The sequence below is a fragment of the Rana temporaria genome, chromosome 3 (assembly GCF_905171775.1).
Source record: "Rana temporaria chromosome 3, aRanTem1.1, whole genome shotgun sequence".
Taxonomy (NCBI): Eukaryota; Metazoa; Chordata; class Amphibia; order Anura; family Ranidae; genus Rana; species Rana temporaria.
In genome coordinates, this window is record NC_053491.1 from 196,695,122 (window position 1) to 196,710,771 (window position 15,650).

The 15,650-nt window shown below is 39.8% G+C and overlaps 1 protein-coding gene across 1 annotated transcript in view; it reads right to left on the reverse strand.

The window, feature by feature from the left end:
- Nucleotides 1-686: 686 nt before the first annotated feature.
- The window catches only part of WIF1 (WNT inhibitory factor 1), a 106,338-nt gene continuing 91,374 nt past the window's right edge, over nt 687-15,650 (reverse strand). Inside the window, exon 10 of the mRNA XM_040344084.1 lies at nt 687-1,070. Coding sequence (XP_040200018.1) covers nt 949-1,070 — 122 coding nt within the window. The 3' untranslated portion in view covers nt 687-948. The remainder of the gene's footprint in view (nt 1,071-15,650) is intronic.

Consider the following 15,650-nt stretch of genomic DNA (forward strand, 5'->3'; position numbering starts at 1 on the left):
GTAGAGCTGACTGCGCAGGCGCCGTATAGTGCCGACTCGCAGCTCGGCTCTTTCCCGACGTCTGGTGACGCGCGTTGTGCGACAGGTCACCTGTTTCACAAGACGTCAATCATCGAACGGAAGGATAGGAACGCCCAGTCAAGCAGTCATCGGAACCCGGAAGCCCTGGACAACATCAGGATATAAAGGTATGTACCGAGAAAAAAAAAAAATGCCGAAATCTAATGTCCTTAACATGCTGGATCTGCTAGATACAATTAAATTATTTTTTTTTTTTTGGGTGAACCCCCGCTTTAACTTTATTAATCCCTATAACCTTGCCCAAGGGTAAATGCAGATTGGGGGCTCTCCAAATTGCCAGTTTAAATCCACATTTGTGAATGACTGAGGCACTAGGCTTAGTGTAAAGATAACTTACTCCTATACAAACTGCAGCATTATGATGCTATGGTGAGTAGAACAGATCTGATGTATTATCTGGAATTTAAACACAGCAGTGTTTACAAGAGGTGAATTATCTCTACATTGACCTCTGATGAAGGGATGCCAGGTATATGCAAGTGTGTCCTGATAGTCAATTTGTACCCTGATGCTCCTTAAAAAATAATTGTAATATGTAATTTAACAAACTGCTCCTCCTTTTTAACAGATTCGATGTACAACATTTTGGAAACAATGTGCTTCTGAACTCTTATTGGGAATTCCATTTTATTTCTGAAATATTTATGAACACTAGACATATTTTACATATGTGGCTGTAAAACCTACTGAAAAAAACAGAAACCAGTCTTGGATCATTTAACTGATATAGCGATTGCATGGAAGGAAATGATACGTCAGTGGTTTACATTAAAACTAGTAGGATTCAGACCAGTAATCATACAATGCATGAAAGGTTAATGAACACTTTGAACTGTGTAATGTAAAAGGTTTCAGATGTGCCGGGCTTCACCAGATATAATTGGACTCGGGTGTAACATGCCTGTCATCAGTCCGTTTAGGAGAAGGTGTATGCTGTCTGTTCTTGGTGCCTGCTGGCCTCAGGACATTCGTGAGGTTGGCTCCATACCCTGAAAATTACCCAAAGTTCAAGAGACAAAATGAGAGAAACAGACATTCTGTCATTATACACACTTAAACAAATTCTCGGCTGCTTTTAAACACATTGTTAAAGGAGCAAGTCAACCAGTAAGATAATTATTATTTCAAATGCTATATATTATATTTTTATGCATACAGTACATATACAGACATCTATTTTCAGTGGCAAAAATAAACATGTAAAATTTACATTAATGTGTGCTAGATATACAAGTTCAACAAGAAAGTAAGCAAGCTGGTGACTACTTACCTTAATTGTGGCAAGCTGCCTAAGGTTAGATGGTCATTACTGTATAGCTTCTGACAGGGGCGGACTGACCATTCAGTCACTCGGGCACTGCCCGAGGGACCCATGCCACTAGGGGGCCCCATCAGGGTTGCCAGGCTCAGTAAAACCAGGGACAGTATGTAAAAATCTATGTTTTTTTTAGATCTGTCCCTGATATGTCCGAAACCCACATGCTTTTGAAGTGAAAATCCCGAGATTATAGGTGCCCCGCCTCTGCTCTGTCTCCTGGCGGGGTGGCCATCTGTAAGCCCAGGGGCCCCATAATCTTCTATTGCCCGGGGGCCCCATGAGTTGTCAGTCCGCCCCTGGCTCCTGACACATTGGACAATTGCCATGAGAAAAGCCCTATGGTTCTTTAGTTATATTAAAGTTCTCCATATTACCAAAAGTTCTAAGGACAATAAACATTGTCAGAGCCGGTTCACCCAGGGGCAACTCGTCAGGCGACTCAGCCGCCTGACAAGTCGCGCTCCACTCTGTTCAATGGAACCCTTCTAATAGGAGCGACTCAAGTCGCTCCGACTTCGAAAAAGGTTCTTGCATGACTTTGGGGGCGACTCTGGGCGACTTGCATTGACTTCAATACAGAAGTCATTTTGCAAGTCGCCTCTGAAGTCGTCTTGAGATCGTCTTGCCGAGTCTCCCCCAAAGTCATGCCGCCCCTGTGTGAACCAGCTCTTATTGTTTTGTGTTTAATACACAAATACATTGTAGTTTTTAGGGGAGACTGGCTTGAGTTCAGCTAAAGTTGAGGGTGAAGCTTCCTTTATATGGGAGAAGCTACTGTGGATAAGTTACATGTTCTACACTCTAAGCATGCATTTTTCAGCCTACTAGTAATAGAAATCTTGGATATTTGTTGTAGTAATTTATATCACATAGACCAGTGTTTCCCAACTCCAGTCCTCAAGGCACACCAACAGGTCATGTTTTCAGGCTTTCCATTATTTTGCACAGGTGATTTGATCAGTTTCACTGCCTTAGTAATGACCACAGCCGTTTCATCTGAGGGAAATCCTGAAAACATGACCTGTTGGTGTGCCTTGAGGACTGGAGTTGGGAAACACTGACATAGACATAACCAGTGATACAGAGAACAAAACAGCTTTATGTATTAAAGTCAGTACTAACCACAGCTATTATTTATACAAAAGCCACTGATCAGATTCAAACCTACCTTTATTTACCTTGAAATAATAGCAGTTGTTAATACCTACACTTATATATATGAAGAGCATAAAACTTTCCCCATCTGAGCAAGAGTAGTTTGCAGTTCAATACACCTACCACCAGACAAGTAGAGATACACTATTCTGGCCCTAAGCCGAATGGTTCCCTTATCTGTAAACTCCAATAATCCTACTGTCCCCCAAAATGAAACTAGTATCTGAACTATCATGCTGATACTGACCTCGTCAGGACAATGCTTATCTCAACAGGAAAATATCTGCTTAAATTTTTGTACCAACTTACAATTTTTTTCTATGACTGATGACAAGTCATTGTGATGCTAATTTAGCTGTGCCCAAAAGTTCATTTACCAGGGCCAGCCTAGACATTTACCAATGAACCAAGCAGAATAGACATGTTGAATAGTTGGATACCACCCTCCCCAGTATTGCCCAGTGCTATGAGAAGAAATCTTCCCAAGGGGGACACAGTCAGCAATTAAACATAACAGAGGTTCAAATTCTTCCCCACCATATTTAAAAGTAGAACATACATTGTGTGGTTGCAGTTCTATGTAGAATCTTATATTTATTCCCTTACATTTTAATAGATTGAATATATAATTTAAAAAAAGCTATAAGATGCACTTACTATACTACAAAAAGTGTAAGTATTGTTTAGGTCAGGTCAGTTATATATTGTATGGATTATTCTCAAACTCTACCTTGTCATTACTGGCTACAATTTCATTGATACTGATGTAGGACTTACCAAGCTCTTACTAAAAACTGACTGCCTATATTTCTGTCTCTAATATAATCACAAGATCAGTCTTAACACTGAGGTTTATGTATGGCAATCTTTATATAGCTACATGTAAGTATGCATGTGCCATATCTGTGGGATCCCAATGAAATCTGGAAATCACTATAGTAGGCACTGCTACTATTTTCTCGATGAATTCAAAGAGTTCTTTTTAGATGAGGTAGAAAGTTGGGTTGGTGACAGCCGTATTCCCACCTTGTCCAATCAGAAAACTCTGAGAAAACGCAAAGTTTTCTCTGAATGACAACCGCGCCGAGCAAGCAAGTGTTCACAAAGCAGTAGATTGCCACTTGGCATGAGAACCAGAAACCAGTGGCAATCACTGTAGTAGAGGTGCCTACTACAGTGATTTCCAGCTTCCACAAAGATGCCCCACAGGTTTGGCACACACTGGGCATACTTACATTGGTCCAAGCTTTACATGACTGTAAAATTGCCATACTCAAACCTCATCTTTAAAGGCTAAAGGCTCCACCTTTTGCAGCAACTTGCACCTGTACTTAAGGCATTACATGTTGCTAAAGCAACCCCCACCCCCAGACTACCTTCACCCCCATGACATCGTATCGGGGGTTCTTCTGCCCTACTGCTGTCACTTTTGAAATCGGTGTGAATGAATTGCTAGTGCCGTCCGCCACCATGACAGATGGAGTTATAGTTCTCAATGTAATACATCGGAGTGGATTTACTAAAGGAAAATAGACTGTGCGCTTTGCAAGTGCAGTTGCACTCATATTCCCCAGAGCTTAGTAAATGTATTAAAGCTCTGATGATTTATATCATCCAATCATGTGCAAGCAAAAATGCTTTTTTTAAATTTTCTTTGCAGGTGATTTGGTATTTTTTACAAAGAGAACCTTCACCACATTACATTTACTAAGGAAAATTAGTGCAACTGCACTTGCAAAGTGCACAGTCTATTGGCATTTTCTAAATCAACCATATTGACACTTCCTCCAGTTTAGTAACTGAAAGTGGAAGAGTCTGAAGGAGCCTGGCACTGCACCTTTATTTCACCGATCATGGGAGCAATACTTTGCAGGCTAATGTAAAAAAAAAAAATAATAATAATACATGCACATTTATGCATGCAAAATATATGCATTCATTAATTTTGTTGAGTTGAACTTAGCATTTAAATGTTGTAAGAAAAACATACAGCACTAGTAGCTATGCAAAAACATGAAAAATATCTGATCTGGGAAAAAAAAAAAATTCTCTTAAAGTGGAGGTTCACCCTAAAAAACATCTATGAACCATCCCATACAGCATACTAGCGTCAGCTATAGTATGTTTTTTTTTTGCTGTATTTACCGTTTAATCCTTTAGTTTAGTTTCAGACTCCCGCAGAGAGTAGGCGTTCCTATGAAGAGGGGAACATGATTGACGTCCGGCTATGGCGCGTCACGCGTTTCGAAAATAGCCGGAGTAGGACTCGGCTCTTCACGGCGCTATACGGCGCCTGCGCACAGACTAGGAGCTAACTGCGCAGGTGCCGTATATATCCGATTCCTATTTCGGCTATTTTCGGAACGCGTGACGTGCCATAGCCGGACGTCAATCATGTTCCCCTCTTCATAGGAACGCCTATTTCCCCGCCGGAGTCTGAAACGAAACTAAAGGATTAAACGGTAAATACAGCGGAAAAAAAAAACATACTATAGCTGACTCTAGTATGCTGTATGGGATAAAGAAAAAGAAATGTTTAGGGTGAACCCCCGCTTTAAGCTCTGTGTAGAATTCTAAGAAAAGCAGTGATTCAGGCTGGGTTCACACTTATGCGAATTGGATGTGGTTTTCCGTATCCAATTCGCATGACATGAGCGTTTGACCGGCTCTCAATGGAGCTGGTTCACATATCTCTGGGGCGGCTGTGGAGCGCACAGCTGTAGGGTCCTGTGTATCTGAGGCCCCGTACACACGACCGAGTTTCTTGGCAGAATTCAGCCAGAAACTCGATCGGAGCCATATCCTGCCGAGAAACCCGGTCGTGTGTACACTTTTGGCCGAGTAAACCGACGAGGAACTCGTCGAGCCAAATAGAGAACATGTTCTCTATTTCCTCGTTAGTCAATGAGGAAACTTGGCTCGCCGAGATCCTCTGCGGCTTCACAAGGAACTTGACGAGCAAAACGATGTGTTTTGCCCGTCGAGTTTCTCGGACGTGTGTACGGGGCCTGAGGCTCTGTTTCAGGTCTGAATTCAGGCAACAATGTAAGGCCTAATTCGGACCTGAAATGGTGAACGGGGAAGCACCAGACCCCCTTCTGCGAGCTGGTCTGCACATAGTGTGAACCCAGCCTTAATCACATGATAGTAGGGATAGGATACCTGGGAAGTTTAATATGTAGTGTATTAGTAACATATTCAAAATTCTGTCAGTCTTTAAAAATCATAGATGACTGCAGATAGACATGGAATGGTCAATAACACGTTAATGGAATTAAAAAGAAAAAACTGGCTAACAATCATGTTTATGATTCTTTAATGTAAGTGGAGATTTTGTTTAAGCATACATACATTGCAAGTTTTGCCGCCTTTAAACTAGTAAGAACATTCTTTTAAACATACGCATAACAGAGTTTATGAAAATAATAAACACTTTTCCAAATAGTTGCACATGTACAGACATTTTTCATCCTGTTTACATGTGCAGTATTTGGTAGAAGATAAATACAATGCTCCGCATACCTTTGCAAGAAACATATGTTGAAAAGAACCTTATCATTTAAATGTTGCTGTTATGGCCCAATGTCACAAACCACAGATCAATACAGATTTTTCTACCATTTCAAGAAAACCCCCTGCTGCCTCAGTTGTTATGATGGAATGTGCATATACTCCAGATTGTTATGAAGAGTTATCATATGAATTGCAATTGCAAAGTCCCTCTTTGCCATTAAAATTAACTTATTCCCATAAAAACAGGGTTGAGTGCATCTGCACGCACAGTGAGGCAAAGACTTTTGGAGGATGGCATGGTGTCAAGAAGCCAAAGGGCAGCCAAGAAGCCACTTCTCTCCAGGAAAAACTTCAGGGACAGACTGATATTCTGCCAAAGGTACAGGGATTGGACTACTGAGGACTGATTAATTTTCTCTGATGAATACACTTTCTGATTGTTTGGGGCATCTGGAAAAAACCTTGTCCGGAGAAGAAAAGGTGAGAGCTACCATCAGTCTTGTGTCATGCCAACAGTAAAGCATCCTGAGACAATTCATGTGTGGGGATTGCTTCTCAGCCAAGGGAGTGGGCTCGCTCACAGCCATGAATACAGAATGGTACAAAAACTTCCTCCGAGATGAACTTCTCCCAACCATCCAAGAAAAGTTTGGGGATGAACAATGCCTTTTCCAGAATGATGGCACACCTTGCCATAAAGAAAAAGTGATAACTAAGTGGCTTGGTGAACAAAACGTCAACATTTTAGGTCCAAAGCCAGGAAACTCTCCAGACCTTAATCCCACTTAGAACTTGCGGTTGAGAGGTGGGTGAACAAAAAATAAAATAAAAATTCTGACTAACTCCAAGCATTTGAGTATGCAAGAATGGGCTGCCATCAGTCAGGATGTGGCCCAGAAGTTGATTGACAGCATGCCAGGGCGAATTGCAAAGGTATTGAAAAAGAAGGGTCAACATTGCAAATATTGACTCTTTGCATAAACGTAATGTAATTGTCAATAAAAGCCGTTGACACTTATGAAATGCTTGCAATTATACTTTAGTATAACACAGTAACATCTGACAAAAATATCTAAAAACATTGAAGCAGCAGACTTTGTGAAAATGAATATTTGTGTCATTCTTAAATCTTTTGGCTACGGCTGTAGATTTAGTATTTGAAAAAGGCCAGCATAAAAGAGGTAACATTTTTCATTGTGTACAACAAACTGCAAATATATTTTAATATCTCTAATAACAAATTATACTTTAGAAATATTATAATAAGGGTGGTCCGAACACCCCCAGGTTCGGTTCACACCAGAGCACCTCGAATAGGCAAAAAGTTCCAGCGAACATGCAAACCCTGTTAAAGTCTATGGGACACAGACATGAAAAATCAAAAGACCTAATTTTAAAGGCTTGTATGGAAGTTATTGCCGTAAAAGGTTTATGGGGACCCGGGTACTGCCATAAGGGACATGTATCAATGCAAGAAAACGTTTTTAAAATTATAATTTTTTTCAGGAGCAGGTATTTTAATGATGCTTTAAGTGAAACAATAAAAATGTAATATTCCTTTAAATATCGTGCCTGGTAACACTTGGATAAGCAATTAATGGTGTGTATTGTTGTACAACTCTACATTTATGCTTCATTAGAGGGAGTCTTTCCTGACACATAAGATATGGCAGAGTGCATATTTTCATGAATTCACGAGTTTATCTCTGTAGGATGTTTGAGAGGGAAAGTGGTCAATAAGAATACTAATATTTCCGCCTGCGCGGGCGGTTAAAGCATACCAATTTTTTGATAGTTTAGAGTGCCTTAATTTTAGCTAGGTTGTTTTAATTGTGATTTTATTGTGCTTCTGTTTATTTCTTCTTTTTTTTTGCTATGCAATTGAGCTTGGGTATGCCCAATAGGCTCTGTTATGTACTGTTAACTTAAAAACCTGAAATAAAAATAATAAAAAATATCAGACCTGTAAAGTGGCGCATATGTGCGATGTATAGAACATGCCGCAGCAATAATGACATTTCTAAAGAAAAAAATGTAATTTAAACTTAGTAGTTTTCCGGGTCTCGGCAATATAGATGAAAAATGTATGAAAAAATGGCGTGGGGTCTCCCCCAATCCATACCAGGCCCTTCAGGTTTTGGATTTTGAAGGTAAACTCCATGCCAAAATGTAAAAAAAAATTGTCACGGGTTCCCCCAAAATCCATATCAGACCCTTACCTGAGCATACAGCCTGGCAGGTCAGGATGGGGAGGGGACGAGCGAGGGTCCCCCCTCCTGAACCATTCCAGGCCACATGCCCTCAACATGCATGGGGGGGTGGGTGCTTTTAAGGTTAATGGGGACAAGAGCCTCTTCCCGACAACCCTGGCCGGTGGTTGTCAGGGTCTGTGGGCGGGGAGTTTATCAGAATCTGGAAGCTCCCTTTAACAGCCGTAGGACAGTGTAGTGAGAAGTACCCTCGGCATGCACTGAGGTCTGGACTGTCACTTAAAATGTTTCCATATGCAGATGTTAGTGTTTGTCTCAACTTTATTGCTTGCTACGAGCTATTGGAGTACATACATCAATGGCCACTGTAAACCTGGTAGTAGTGTCCTCCCAAGGACATTGACCAATGGGACAAAAAACTTGCTTGAACTGTATGCATATTTCTATTTGCTATGTATTTCTGCTGTTTTTGATGGTGACAAATTTAGAGATTCCTAAGGCTCATTTTCAGTTTTTTAGGTGGACCTGAACGGATGCCCAATGCAGGTCTATGGAGCAACGGATGTCAGCGGTGACATGTCCGCTGACATCCGATCCAATCCGCTGAATCCAAGGAAACACTATTTTCCACCGTCTGGTGGATTGGATGAAAACGGACAGGCGGTCCGTTTTCATCTGATCCCCCATACAGTAGCCCATGCAGTAAATATAGCTCCAAGGTGAGGGAGGTGAGTGGGGCAGTAGGTTTCTATTCATTACTCCAAGCCTTGTTAGGTTATTGTAGCATCCTTGTTCAAGGGGGTGCAAACAAGAATTATTGCAAATAAAAAAAAATATATAGAATTTCTGTTGCTACTAATAGAAAGACATATATCTGGCTTATTAGATGGAAATTAAACATTATAAACAATTTCTCTTGCTCCTTCACTTAAAGATTTCTAGCTTACTTCTGGGAATGTCTTCACCAGCACTTGAAATCAAACTTTTTACAGCACAGTTACTTTTTTGGCTCTTTTAGAGTAGAACCCTTGTTAAGCTATTGCTGTGTGTGTATATTATGTCTCTTACTCTATGTCACTGTTTGTTCAGCATACTTACAGATTTGGTAAACAGTTCTGCACAGTGCATGAATGCATAAGCACAGATCTGTTTGAAGTCCCGTCACACTCTATAATAGTACCTATCATTATCTGCCAGCATCATCAGATTAAAAGCTTGCATTGGACAGTAGCCAAAACTTCTATGCCAGTTTAAACTTCTGTGGTGGTCTGGCTCCTGTCATGCTGAACTTTGAAAGGTAAAAGTACCCTAACTCTTGGATATTTTGAGTGACATTGGGAAATGGGCATTTCACAGAAAGGGAGCCTTTATCACACGATCTGTGTGATAGAACAAGACATATACAAAGTGGCAGCAGTACTAGAATAGCATTTGGCTAAATATATCTTTTTAATCTAAAAAAGTATTTTGTATCATGCATTACCCAAGTTGACCGAAAATTGCTTTCAAAGGATAGTGATCTGCTAAAGGAAGGAATCTGTAATTCCGCCTTGTAGGCTATTTATACTTGTGAGCTTTTTAAAATGGGAAAACTGGAATAATGGAAAAATATGGTTGCTGTCACCTGCAACCAATCAGGTTTGACTATTTAAGGTCGAATACAATTTTTGGGAAAAAAGGGAATCAAGCTAGAGGCCATCAAATCTCAACCAGGGTTCTGTGGAACCCTAGGGTTTATCCAGAGGTTTTTAAGGGCAACTCAAGTTGTTGCTGATTAACCTCCCATTTTATGATGCCTGCATAGTCCTGGGGCCAACACCACCTGGCAAAGCCAGCTGCAGGACACCAATGATCTTGTCAGATGCCTGTAATGCCCCGTACACACAATCAGGCTTTTGCCCGGCCAAACTCATATCGGAATTCCGATGGAATTCCATCGGAGTAAAAGAGAACATGTTCTCTATCTAAACTCCGATGAAATTCTTCTGAATATCTGATGTAAAAACTCCGATGGGGCATACACACAGTCAGAATTTCCGATGGAAAAAGTCAGTCAGACTTTTTCCATCAGAAATTCCGATCGTGTGTACGGGGCATAAGGGATAATACTGCCTGCTACAGTAAGCTAGATGTTCTTTCCATTGGCCTTTAATGTAAGGGGTGTTTTTTCCATTGACCACCAATTAATTCGTTTTAGCAGGGTTCCTCAAGAACTAAAAAATATTTCAAGGGTTCCTTTGGGGAAAAAGGGTTAAGAAAGACTGCTATAGAAAGTCCATCTTGATCTTGATTACACTGCTGGTTGGATGAAGAGTGTAGTAATTCATCTGTCCTGTCAGAAAGTAGGGCAGAAATGGAGGTAAAATACAGCCATGGTAGTTCACCCAATACCCCAAACTAGATTTATCTTTTCTTATTCACAGTAGGTGAGCATGTCCCTCCTTACTATTGCACTCACATGTAATATCTATTTCAAAAAAACAGATTATAACATCTGTTGTAAAACAGAAACACATACATGCATTCCAGTCATTCTTGTTTATGGTTGGCAAATAATGAAAACCCAGTTTTTCTAGTGCTGTGTTTCATCAGGAACTTACAGATATAAAAAAAAATATAACACATTAGTAATAATATACTTGGCTTTAAATACAATTTCTATAAAAGTGGTATTTTGGTAATCAGCCTTTTTTGCTGAAAACATTGACTGTGCACTAAGCTGCCACTTTGGCTGTGTTCACAATGACCAATTAATCACAACATTTACTTAAATTAAAGATATTGGGCAGGATCAAAAACAATATCTGTATTTTTGGTTCCATTACCACCAATTATACAATAACCTGTTTCAGGATAAATTAATACATCATGTACCAGATAAAAAACATAAATGTATAATACCAGTAGCTTTATTTTGTTTTATATACTGTATTTATTGGCGTATAACACTCACTTTTTTACCATGAAAGTAAAGGGTAAACTGTGCCTGCGTGTTATACGCAGGGGGCTGTGGAACGTTTTTTTTCCCTGAAACTTTCCTCTTAAAATTAGGGTGCTTGTTATACGCCTGTGCGTGTTATACGCCGATAAATACGGTACATGGTGTATTTTAAAGTAAACTGATACTCTTAAGAAACATAATTGCCACTGGCTTAATAGTGCATGAGGAAAATGTGTACCCTTATTTGTACTTTCTGTACTAACTCTACGTTCACACCTATGTGTTTTTAGTGTGTTTTTCAGTTTGCAGAAACACACTACAGTCCATTTAACATGGTTTCCTATGGTACTAGTTCACATCTATGCGTTTTGCAGCCGGGGACAAATAGATTTCAGTGGAACCACACCAGAAACGCAAGTGTTGCATTTGTGATGCAATTTTGATGTGTTTTGCCGTTTGCGGTTCTTATTTTACCACTGTATATAGCTGGTTGCTAAGCAGGGGACCAGGAAGCCCGCTGCCGTGTCCTTAACAGCTGATGAGTCAGCAGCTGACAGCAGGGTTCCTTGCTGAAAGCTAAAAAAATAATAATTTGCCAGCAAAAATAATTGCGGAAAAAAACAGCGTGTGCCCCCCCCCCCCCAGGTCCATACCAGGCCCTTAAGGTCTAGTATGGATTTGGAGGGGACCCCCATGCCAAAATGTAAAATAAAATGGCATGGGGTCCCCCCTAAAATCCATACTAGACCATTATCCGAGCATACCGCCCAGCAGGTCAGGAAAGGGAGGGCACAGTGCTTTGCTCTGCATCCCCCACCCCAAAGCACCTTGCCCCCATGTTGATGTGGACAAGGGCTTTATCCCGACAACTATAGCCAGTGGTTGTCAAGGTTTGGGGTCAGGGGGCTTATCGGAATCTGGACGCCCCCTTTAAGAAGGGGGCCCCCAGATCCCGCCCCCCCTTTGTGAATGGGTATCGGGCACATCGTACCCCTACATATTCACAAAAAAAGCAGTGAAATGTAATAAAAACACAAGAGCCGGTTTTTGACAATTCCTTTATTAATAGCTCTGTCTTCTCGATGTACCCGACACCCATTCGTATAGGGGGGATGGGATCTGGGGGCCCCCTTCACAAAGGGGAGCATCCAGATTCCGATAAGCCCCCCGCCCGCAGACCCCGTCAACCACCGGCTAGGGTTGTCGTGAAGAGGCCCTTGTCCTCATTAACATGGGAACAAGGTGCTGCGGGGGGGCAGAGCATTTTATGCATGAAAACTGCATGCAAAAACGCATCAAAAACACTGGTTAAAAAACACAAAATGCACTGAAAAACTTGCCCGAAAAACGCATCAAGCACAGCCACATAAATGTGAACCTAGACTAAGGCCCTGTACACACGATCAGTCCAAACTGATGAAAATGGACTGAAATTCAGTTTCATCAGTCCAAACCGACCGTGTGTATGGCCCATCAGTCTTTTGTACTTCAGACCAAAGTTTTAAAACATACTTTAAAATCGGACTGATGGACCGCTGACCGATCGGTCAAAACCGATGGTTAGTACGCAAAAGCATCGGTTCAAAACACGCGCATGCTCAGAATCAAGTCGACGAATGCTTGGAAGCATTGAACTTAGTTTTTTTCAGCACGTCGTGTGTTTTACGTCACTGCGTTGGACTAGATCGGTTTTTAAACTGATGGTGTGTACGCACATCAGACCATCAGTCCATCAGTCCATCAGACCATCAGTCCATTTTCATCAGTTTGGACTGATCGTGTGTACAAGGCCTAACTGTTTGGGAGATTTATAAAACAAACTGCAATTACTCAGTACAAAGTGATAAGGTAAAAGTGCTGCCAACCTAACTACAGCCAACATCAGCTAGAACTCTATAAATAGAGAAAACTGCATTCTGTTTTCAATCATAAATGAAAAGAAAACAAGTAAAAATGCATCTTCTATTAAATAGAATGCTTACTAACCCTGAAGCTCATCATAAGTCAAGGAAAGGGCAACCAAGAGGCAGCATAACATAAAACAAACAACAAATGGGTTCCTGAAGTTCTGTTAGTTTGAAAAGGACACGTACAAATTGCCATTGGTACACCAAAGAAAGTTAACATGTGGCTGTTGTGTGACTTCTCTTCCTGTTCTGTCTGTCACCTGTCATCTAGACAGGAAGTGAAAGAGAAATCTCCCCTTATGAGAACACAGGTAGCAATAAAATTCTGATAGAATCCGGCAACCAATGGCTTAACTCTTTCAACTCCCCACATTTTATACAACTTTGAACGCAAGGAAATGCTCCCTCTCCCTGTGGCCTTCTTAAAGTGATTGTAAAGTCTTGTTTTTTTGTTTTGTTTTTTAAATAACAAACATGTTATACTTACCTGCCCTGTGTAATGGTTTTGCACAGAGCAGCCCAGATCCTCCTCTTCTCAAGTCCCTCTTCAGTGCTCCTGGCCCCTCCCTCCTGTCGAATGCCCCCACAGCAAGCAGCTTGCTATGGGGGCAAATGAGACGAGCTACAGCTCCGTGTGTCCATTCAGACACAAAGCTGTGGTTCGGCCCTGCCCCATTCTCTCTCCTTATTGCCTAAATTACTTTGACTTGACATTGGCTTCCACTGCTGTGTCTCATCTAATCAGGAGGGAGACTCCTGGACAGTTGAGGGACTTGTGGACATCCCTGGATAGAGATGGGACTCAGGTAAGTATTAGGGGGGCTGCTGCACAAAGAAGGCTTTTTATCTTAATGCATAGAAGGCATTAAGATAAAAAAAACATCTGCCTTTAGGCTTCCTCTGTGGCTCCCTTCTCCCTTAATACCCTTTCACCTATTTCTTTTACTCTTCTGGGTTTTTCTTTCAATATCTAGCTTCCATGCTTAAATTGCATACATGAATTGCATACATTCTGTATATAATATGTATTTTTATCTTTTCTTTATTTTTCCTCTTCTGTTCAACTTTATATATGTATTTGAGTATACAGCGTATTCACTCAAACTCTAATAAGGGGAACCCATCCCCCCTTTGAATATAGGAATAAACCTCAATATTGGGATTTTAAAGGCAATTAAAAAAAATGCAACATTTTATTATTTAAAAAATATATTTATTTCCATATAAATAGAATTAATAAAAGGACTGTCCTCATTGTAAACATAGTATACAAAAATGGTATCATATTACATAATTATATTCATGTTTATGTAATGTGATCCCATTGTTGTATACTATGTTTACAATGAGGACAGTCATTTTATTAATTCTATTTATATGGAAATAATATATTTTAAATAATAGCATTTTTCTTTTTTTTTTTAATGCCATTAAAATGCCCAATCTTGAGGTTTATTCCTGTATTCTATTTCAAGGGATGGTGGCAATTACATGCATAGCCTTATAAGTCTTTAAATAACCCATTCCCCTTTTTCTCTCATTTTATTTTAAATATATACACAAATATAAATAGGGTCATTGGATCACATCATGCAACCAGCAATTGAAACAATGCAAGCTTCTTATATTTATACTGTTGTCTGCCTTCCCCTCATGTCTTTCTGACATCCATCAAATAGATAGGACGTCAAGAGATTTCCCCCTCACTTCCAATGTTTTGATATATCCATGAAACAGCCAAGAGGAAATTTTAAATGTTTAAAATGTGGACAGAGCAACAAATAGACGTGTATGATGAAAAAATTGTTTCGTTTAGATTTGTTAATCTAGTTATTTTGTTTAGTTAAATTCAGTTGATTCCTTCAATTCGTATTCGGGATTTGTATTCGAAATTTGTGCTATGTATTTTTAAATGCTCTTCAAATTTACTTTTTTTCTCTCAATTCAAACCGCTCCAATTGATAAATTTTGAATCGGTCGAATCGAAAAATCATAAATCGTTTTTTTTTAGATTCGAATGCGGCAGCCGAGTCAACAAATATCTGATATGTATACACATTGATCTTGTTTGACATAACAATACGTTTATTCAAAATATGCGAAGTGTTCTTATTAATAAAAGTATCTTTTTTTCATCATTTTACTATGTACAATACTGTGCAAAAGTTTTAGCCATCTGAGAAAAAAATAATGTCAATGCTTTTAAATATTTATATTTTACTGTTGTTTTTTTTTTTATCAATTTTACTAATTTTGCTAAATTTAACTGAACAAACAAAAGAAAAATCTTCATCAAATGATTACATTGACTCTTTAAACCACCTTTGACTTAACTAAAACAGCATTATTTCGAAATGGCACAAAATGGTAAACTAATAACACACACAGTCTTTGATTTCAACAATATGTTTACACTTCCAAAAGTAAAATTTTGGTAATTTGGACGAATTTCGTTTTGTTATTCAGAGAATTCGGTAAAATTTGTTTGTACTGTAATTCGGGGATTTGGATCTATCCGAATCTCC